At 37.9% G+C, this 9,355-nt stretch overlaps 2 protein-coding genes across 2 annotated transcripts; one reads left to right on the forward strand and one right to left on the reverse strand.

The window, feature by feature from the left end:
• Positions 1–253: 253 nt before the first annotated feature.
• LOC106519931 (high choriolytic enzyme 1) lies at positions 254–841 on the forward strand (the record flags this gene model as incomplete). Its single annotated transcript, XM_014011798.1, is given in 3 exon segments — positions 254–426; positions 505–586; positions 656–841. Coding segments are annotated over 3 exon segments (376 nt in total), but the record flags the coding sequence as incomplete, so codon positions are not given.
• Positions 842–6,204: 5,363 nt separating this feature from the next.
• On the reverse strand, positions 6,205–9,186 carry nol7 (nucleolar protein 7). Its single transcript, XM_014011799.1, has 8 exons — positions 8,987–9,186; positions 8,626–8,686; positions 7,962–8,017; positions 7,855–7,880; positions 7,722–7,773; positions 7,488–7,609; positions 6,804–6,881; positions 6,205–6,648 (listed from the first exon to the last, which is right to left on the reverse strand). The coding sequence occupies exons 1-8, from the start codon at positions 9,169–9,171 to the stop codon at positions 6,575–6,577; spliced, it is 654 nt and encodes a 217-aa protein (XP_013867253.1). The 5' UTR covers positions 9,172–9,186; the 3' UTR covers positions 6,205–6,574.
• Between the last annotated feature and the right edge of the window lie 169 nt (positions 9,187–9,355).

The following is a 9,355-nucleotide window of genomic DNA, read 5'->3' on the forward strand; positions in this document are numbered from 1 at the left end:
GGTGGATATAGCTCGCTAGCAGCCTCGCACCGAGGACCTATCCACGTCATCATTTACCCAGAATGCTTTGTGTGGAAATAAAATGGCTCAGTCCTTAAAATTAATTTACAAAACTAAACATCCTACAGTATTTTACAGTTAAAATATGTTTATCAAAGTTTAATGTTACAACTAATCGTGGTTTTTTAATAAATAAAACGAAGCACTCAAACATCCTGTTTTGAGCTCTTATTTTCTTAATCTGTTTCTTCAGCTGTGCGTCATTAGTCGGCTGCAGCGGCGGCTCCCAGCCTCTGTACTTCGATGGTAGCTGCTCTGTGGGGAACCTGTGCCACGAGCTCATTCACGCTCTGGGGATGTACCACGAACACACCCGCATGGACCGAGACCAGTACATCTCTATCAACTGGTCAAAAGTCAAGCCTGGTAAATGCAGCAGTGTGGGGTAGGTTTTATACTCATACTTGCTTCTCTAAAGATTTGATTTTATTACTTTTTTTAAAGGCAAGAAGGGAAACTTTGAAATAAGTGCTGGAAACACTCTGAACCTGCCGTATGATTACAACTCTATAATGCATTATGGACCGTAAGTTGTAACACTTTCTACATTAACAAAGGTAAGAATTATGTGCAGTTTTTAAAGTGTTTTCTGCAGGTCTTTCTTCAGTGTCGATGGAACTCCAACCATATTGACCAATGGGGGATATAATATTGGTCAAAGGAAATACCTGAGCCAGCTGGATATCCAGAAACTGAACACACTCTACCACTGCTGAGAGTCCAACTGGTTTGAGTCCAACTGGTTTGAGTCCAACGAGGTTTAATAAAGACTTTTAACTGACTTGAAGGTTTTTGCTGAGTTTTTTTTTTTTTTTTTATTCTAGAGGCTTATCTCCAGTTGAGATGGGAGAATTTTAACAAAGTGGATTTTAATTTAAACTCTGTAGGATTAAGACATTTAATGTGAGCTCTAAATCAGTGGTTTTTAACTTTTGTGACCTCCGGGCCCAATTTGTTGAACAAAGTGACACGAGGCCCAGTCAGAAATTACCATACGGATCTAAATCTTGGGTTTAATTTTTATTGTATTTACATTATAAATATTAAATACACTTCCTAAAGTAAAACTTCTGTCAAATAATCACAAGACATTATGACAATCTTTTGTTGTAACCTGCACATAACTGTGGAAAAAGTCAGTCAACAGACCACTCAGGCTTATCAACACAAATGTATNGCCTCGCACCGAGGACCTATCCACGTCATCATTTACCCAGAATGCTTTGTGTGTAAATAAAATGGCTCAGTCTGTGTTAAAATATATTTTAAAAATGATAAAAACTAAACAGCCTACAGTATTTTTACAGTCTTTATTTTACAGTTAAAATATATGTTAACAGGTTACAGGTGCTGATTTTCAAGGTTATGTTGTGACAATTTTGTCCCTTTTTTCTGTTTTYGTTTTTCCCTCCAGAGACTCACAACCTTCCTAAGCAGCCCCCCCTGGCCCAGGCAGTGGGTCAGGCTGCCCAGTGCCTCGCCATCATGGCCAGAACTGGCATCGGCTCCTGCGCCTTTGCCTCTGTGGACGATTACCTGCACTAGCCACACACACAGACACACACACACTCACACACACACAGCCCAACACACACACGCACTCCAAGGACCCAACCAGAAATGTCTTCCTCCCCCTCTTCCATCAGTGTAGTCCTGTTAGCTGAGGAGACCCTCCTCTGTAGTAGAAAGTGAACCCCCTCACCTGCTGCTTGTTCTGCTTTTACAACCCAACACGAACGCCACAGAGGAGCGGGACTCATTTCTGGACAGATCTTTGGAGTTCACACCACATACATGAACACCACACAGAAACAGCACCTCCTTCATCATAGATTAAAGAAAAACTCTGCCTCCACTTGGATCACTCCCATCCCTCCGCCCCCCAGAGGCTGCTGTCTCTGCATCCTCCTGACTGACAGCCAGGGAGCGACAGCAACTTGAAATACTCTGAGAGCCGGACTTATGGACTCACTGCAGCGCCCCCTGCAGACCACAGCTCAGCTGCAGGATGGTGGTCTCCTCTGCAGCGCCCCCTGCAGACGTGGAGGCATCACGGCAGGGCGGGCGGCTTGGCAAAACCAATACTGATCAAACATACGCCGTGTGAGATGAAACAAAACCAACCTGTGGTCGAGGACAGGTTTAGGACCCTCTCCACTGAGGCTCGCCGAGCGCTCAACATCAGCCCTCTGCACCGACCCCCCCCTCTCCCCCTCCACTGACTTCAGAACACGGGCAGAGATTTGCGTGGCGCATGTGGACTCGGGACTTCCCGGAGAGATCCTGCAAGTCTCCACTTGATGTTCCTTGTTTTTAATCTTTTTGTTTAGTTTGTTTTTCTTCAGCAGAATGTGTGGAGGTGGGGGTTACCCAGCTTTTGTTTTGTTTAGGTTTTATTTTCTTCAGGTTTACAAGGCATGGTGCAGACAATGATTATTATTCTTCTAATTATCATTACATTGATTATTGTTACTTGCATTCACAGTATATTTGTTGAGCGCCAGCGACAGCAAGTTCCACCAACTTATTATAATAAAGTTCCCAATTCTACAGATCCCCAGTGACGAGCATCTGTATGTTAACATTTCTATATAAGTTTAACAAAATGGAACTATATCAATAGAGCTACATATTTAGTTATCAAAAAGCTAAGAAATCATTAAAAAAAAAACTTTTAATGTTTTTTACTGACACCAGCAAAACATGAAACTATTCCCAGTTTGTTTTGTTGCTCTGACACGAGTGAGGAAGTTCATAAATTTGACCATTTCGTTGCAAAATTCTCACCAAATTTATCAGGATTAAGTCTGATTTATGACAAAAAACTAACTTATGGTGAGACGGTTTCACCCAAACCCACAGCAAGTTTATTCCAAGCATTGTGTTAATTTCCATATTAGTGTTTATTTTTCCTCGGTGGTTAAAATAAGCTTCAAGCTGCTGTCAGACTCTTGTTAATAAGTGGATTGAAATATTCTGAACTGGATCAAAATAGCAGGATTTGTTTAATTTTAAAATGCCCTGATGCATCTCAATCCAGGTAGGAAAATCTAAACCTTTTTTTAAATTTATTTTTAAAAGTACTCATTGCAAAATATGAATCAAACCAAAAAAGTTTCTGCTGAGCTGTAGTGAATGTTTCCATTTGAACGTTTACTTCAGTTTAGCAGATATTTTAATATGCAACTCTAAAATGCAGGTCCACAGTCAATGTAAACAAAGCACTCTGCAGAATTCACTGAAAAGCACGAGTTGTGATCGACCTACAGTGACTGCTGGCTGATGAGGTAAACGTGGAATCTGAGCGGATATTTAGGTAGACAGAAAAGAGACGAATTAGATCTCGTCAAGAATAAATATTAGTGATAAAACTTTCAGGTTTCTATCTGATCAGAAAGTTTGAATTTAAAGTGCCTGTGATGTCAGATTTTTGTGGTACATAATACATTTTAGAAAGAAGACATTGATAAAATATTGCAAAAGAAATTTCACATCGCTGAGAGGAACAGTTGTTGAGATATTTGCTTATAAAGTAACAGGAAGTGATGTCAAAGAGGAATGTCTGCATGTGAACAGAGCTTTGCAAAAATGGCTGACAATCCAGACTAGAGAAAAATCTGATGTTTCTTAAGATTATTTTGAGTCACTGTCAGAGAGAGATGAAGAAGAGTCAGAGTTCAAATAATATTGTTTCAATAAACAAAGACCAGAGTTTTCTTTGTTAGAGAGTTCCCCTTTGATGTCACTTCCTGTTTCACTTCACTGAGTCAAGTTCAAAAGAAAATCTGCCAGTTTTGGACAAAATGGGCAAAATTGTGTGAATTGTTCCAACTTTCTTAAATATAAAGATTTTTTCTTTGACTTTTTGTATTTGAAGAATATCACAGGCACTTTAAACACGAGTTTAAAAAAAATGTTTTTCTAACAAACTTCATGCTTTACTCAACAAATCAGAACCTGAGTATCAATACATYAAAAAAATGTTCAGACTCCGTGATCCCAAACAGACTTCCACTAATGTTACAGCAATTGGTCTGGTTTTAATCACACCAGTAGCTGGTTTTTGGCAACTGGTCACAAATTTACTGTATTTATACATGTAAAATACGGTCACCGCTTTTTTTTTTTTAAGCTTAAAAACCTAATTATCAATAACCCGTGTATAATACTACTCCCTACACTTTATGGATGACTTATAGGGTTTAATTTCTAGTATTATATATGAATAAATACAGTAAAATTAAAGGATCCATTAATCCTCAATAGGAGAAAATGTACTAGTTTTTGTGTCAGCATTATTAATTTTTGGTTTCATGACTTTGCAATGAGTAAAAAAGTCCAATGTTTAAATATTCAGAAAAGATGCATTTTATTATCAGCGTTTATGCTTTAAAACAAAAAAGCTGGTTTTGTTTTTAAGCCTCAGTTTGCCCCGATTACTAACACACAATTTAAAATGTCCGAGTCTGGCAGTAAGCTTTATCCTGAACTCCTTGAACACACCAGAGTGAACAGAGTGCAGGTCAGGATGTAGTTTTAATTTAATTTTTGATTTATTTTGTTTCCTGTTTGTTTTCCCGTCTGATTTTCTTTAAAGAGTTTAGGTAGCATTCAGGTCAAATCTCCACTCTGCCTGATGTTTATATGAACCCACCAGAACTTTCAGTTCATCCAGATTCTCTTCTCTTACTGCAGAAAGCATTAGGATCAATCAGCATTAACTGCACTGTGGCTACCGTGTTAAACCAAATATTTAAAAACGTCGACACACAGGTACAGGAATGTTGAGGCTTTGCTAGACTCATCATCCATCGTTAAGTCTCGATCCCTTTAGGTGTCCAGAGTTTACAGTACTCCTCGAGGTGGAACTGAGCTTTTCTGTGTTTTGTTTTTCCTCATTTAAACTTGTTTTTTTGCAGATCAGTCACAGCATCGTTTAAAAAAAACTAAAGACAAAAAAAAAGAAGAACCGTTCTTAGACAAAGTGTCTGTTGTCTCTTTCTGAGTAAGGTCTGAAACCTATGCATGCCATAGTAAAAGTGGTGGTAAGATCAAGTTAGATGTCTCTTCTTCTTTTGGTTCCTCCTCCTTTTAGCCAGTTCACGGTGTTTAAGGAAAGATGTCAACCAGTAAGTTGTCCACTGCTGACTGTGTGTCCGTTTGGAGAAAAAAAAAAAAACATGTGCAATTTGTGTGAGGGTGCAAAGATTTATATTAAAAACAACAAATGATGACGGCACTTGTGTGGATGCTGCGTGACGCCTGAAGCTGCAGTTTTTTTGTGCTGCTTTCTAGGGAATTTGTGGATTGGGGTCAGTTTAATCCCAGATGACGTGTTCAAAGATAATCCTGAAAACCCTTTTTTTCCCCCCTCATTCTGAGGACAAAGGTGGAGAAAAACAAGTATTTGTAGATTTGGATGAAGTTTCTGGATCCTTCAAATATTTCTCTTTTAAATCACCAATTTAACATCTCAAATTATGGATGTATTCTGACTAAAGCCTGATTTCTTTAAAATGAAAAGCACTGCTGAAGTAATGTGTGCAGAGTATTGCTAAATTTTAATTTAAAATGTTTATTTCCTTAGATTATTGTAGTTTTAGGTAGCTGCAATACTGACAAAATAAATACATGCAAAACAGAAGTGAGATCTCACCATTAGCTGCTATACCGCACAAAAAAATTAGCTGCAAAACAAACTTAAGTTGTAACCATTTTTGTGTTTGCCAAGATTTATTAGCTGCGTGAATGGAGGTTATTTTGTTTTTATTCAATTAAATTAATTTCAATTAAGAATCCAAAGTGTTTGAACCAAACAAAAACAAAAAACAAACAAACAAAAAAAAAAAACGCAATTTCTTTTGCTTGATAAACTTTTCTCACTTGTCAGAATTCTTTAGTTGAACTTAAAAAGGCTCTGAACCCAGGAACTATAAGACGTGTCCCTATGCAGCCTCAAATAATTTTGATTGAAAAATTAATTTTTGGTAAATATTTTTTTAAATAAATATTTAAATATTTTTTCATTGAAACTACTTTTTTTGTTTGTAATGGAATTAAAAAAAATCCCTCCATAGCAGCGACCATCTTGAATGATGTACACCCAGTATTATCATTACAATCATGTCCATTAAATAACAGTTACAGGATTGCTTGCCTTTAATGGCAGACTTTATTAGGAAATAAATCAAATATAATACAGTTATTTTATACAAATAAAGAGCAGGGCCTCTGGTCTCTGTCCTCAAACTGAAACTTGACAGTTTTCATGAGATTCTAAAAAAAATCCAATTCATGAAGTGAAAACCTTTAAACATCAGGTYCACTGAGGATTGTTCTGGAAACTTTGAGTTTATGTTCAGCTGTGATCTTCACATCCAGTCTCCATCGTCTCCAACAGCTTCTTCCTCCTCGTCTCCACTGTTACGGCTCTAAAAACAGAACTCTGAGCTCAGAGGCTGGGCTGCAGGTGGTCCGGTTTAAGGTTCTGATGGACCGCATTCACTGCGTCCTGTCAGCAGGGAGGAATCTGCTGTTTGTGGATCCACCTCTTCTTCAACCGCTCTGCCWTGGCTTTATTCTTAGAAGCTGAACAAAAAAAAAGTGAAACAAATGAAAACAAACAAAAATAAATAATTCAATCTCATATTTGTGATTTAAATTTGACACAATATTCAACACAAAAACTACAGCTCCTCCGGTTGTTTTTGTGCTCAACAGAAACGTGTGTTTGGTGAACGTACCCCAGTCTTTCTTAACAAAATTAACGGCCGCACTTTTGTTTTTCCCCGTCTTGTTCTGGAGGGAGAGAAGCTCGTTGTCTGGAAGAAGACAAATGTCTGACATGAAAGCAGGAAGTTTGTTTTCAGGCAGAAGGTCTGACTGAAAGCTGGGAATGTCCCCGCCGCGTCTCCAGCAGGACATCCAGAGGAGAGGACGCCTCAGAGACGAGAGACGGGACGTTGCTTTAGCAAAGCTCAAATTGAGACAGATCATCGTCTTTACAGACTTCTGCCACAGAGTGTAGCTTGCACACATTCACTGACAATTTACACTTTTAAACAAATCAATCTGAAGCTGTGCTAAGAACAAACAGCAGATCAGAACCTTTAGAAAACAACTGACAAATACATAAGTACAGTTTAATCATTTCCTCAAGTATTATTGTAGTTTTTGCCAAATAATAGATTGAGATTAAACAAAACTGCTAAAACGAAGCTTGAATTCAGATTTGGAACAGCAGCCTGCGTTCAGTTYTTTAATTATTTGTTAGGTTTTGTTTGGGGAAAATCTCAGACTATCAAATTATTTTTAAAGAAAATAAATAAATATGTTAAAGGTTTTTCTACAGCTGCAGATGAGATGATTTCAGAGTCAGCTGCTCTCGTTTTAAACACGTCTGGCTGAGCGCTGAGAGGCCTTCTTACTCGTGCTCCTGCAGCTTCCCGGTCCGTACAGTCGTGACTGGATGAACTCCTCTGCTGCCCGCCGCTGGAAGGACGCCTCCTCTCCCTCCGTCACCGTCACAACTGTGTAGTTTCCCTTCAAGCTGAGGAAAGAAAGCAGAATTTGTGCCTCAACAATTAGAAATATAACCCACYATTAATTTAGTCTCATCTTCTAAGAAATGTTCTGAACTATCAGGAGAAAAGTTTATTTACTTTCTGACGTGTGGTAATTTTGTTCTTTCAACCAGTGCTTCTCCCTCCTCAGCTGTGTGGATAAGTTGAATTATGAGACGCTCTAYTGATCTTTACTGTAATCAATCGAAYAGAAGAGCGAGCGCTSCTTTACCTGCTTTCTCAGACTGGTCCTGTTTCCTGGGAAAAAACAAAAAAACGTAAGACGTGACAGAATCAGAGGAGAAAATGTGAAAACGTGAAGCAGGAGGACAGTCTTACTTTGAAGGAGACGGGTCGATTTCTTCCAACACTTCAGCTGGGAGGAGTTTTCTTTTCTGTGGGGAAATTATATTTAAACCAAAGAGGGGGAAATGATCATACATGAGATTAAAAATGTCATCTTACAAACATCCCAAGTTCTTCTGAAAGAAAAATCTTATTAAGTAGATTTTTGTGTAATTTCATAATAATAGATAACATTTTGGTTCTTTTATTATTTACAAATCTTATGACAGCGATTAGCTACAAGTTATTTATTCAACTTAGAATACTTATCTGACATCTGTATGACTGAATTAAGGGTTTTCACCATTTAAAAAAGAAGTTATGAAATAAATTTTTATGTTCACAACATGCATTTGAATGCACCATGAAGTCCCAAATTTTGTAACAAGTTTATTTTTGTGTTAAATAAATATTTCTGGAGGCAGCAAGGTAGTAAAAACATAACATTTCTTCAATAACTTTAMATTTGATTGATTTGCAAATTCTTGATGACTTACGTGACTTATTCAAATATTTTATAGAGCCGAGCGCAGGCTCACAGAAAATGTTAGCTGGTTATTCTTTTGTAAATGATCAGTATGTATAGATCATTASATCATTTCAATCATTAAGTTCTCTTCTTCACTAAAAACAGTTTAGGAAGACAAAGGATGCAGACCTTCTGCTCCTGGAACAGCTCCTGCCTCTTCCTCCTCTTCTCTTTCAGCAGCTCCTTCTCTCTGTAAAACATCAAAATGTGTTGTGATTGAGCTCACTTAAGAGGTACTTTCCATAACAAATCGAGCTATATATCTATATCTATCTATCTATTAATATCTATATCTATATCTATATATATATATGTGTGTGTTAAATTAAATTTGACATTGCCGATGTATAAAATCTCACTGCATAAATAAAAATGTGTAATGAAACGCGACCTGCAATGAAATTACTCAAAACTATGACAGAAAATGTCCGTATCTTTCGTTCTTGAATAGAGTTCGGTGGACGTTAGCTCAGCTAGCTGTGTTAGCTACCTTCTGGCCGTGTCCAGCGCCTGTTTCATGCTCTGTAAAGCCTGAGCTTTGGAGTCTTCAAACTTTACTTCCTCCGGCGCCTCATCATCGCTCGACTCYAAGGACAAGTCAAATGGTTTTGTTGGTTTTTCATTGTCAGCTTTCTTTTTCGGAGCAGTAGCTTTCCCACGTTGTTCCCTCGCCATGTTGGCCGATGAGATGACGTAATTTCATCGCGCCATGAAAGCGTGTTGTAGAACAGGTTTGTGGTAACATCTGCCCYCTCGTGGCAAAAAGAAGAACTACAGCCACACAAAACCAACTTTTAAAACTTTGCCACATCATGATGCTTATCATTATTAGACACATTAATAATAGTAATTGTTATAT

Source organism: Austrofundulus limnaeus, unplaced genomic scaffold (genome assembly GCF_001266775.1).
Source record: "Austrofundulus limnaeus strain Quisiro unplaced genomic scaffold, Austrofundulus_limnaeus-1.0 Scaffold84, whole genome shotgun sequence".
NCBI lineage: Eukaryota > Metazoa > Chordata > Actinopteri > Cyprinodontiformes > Rivulidae > Austrofundulus > Austrofundulus limnaeus.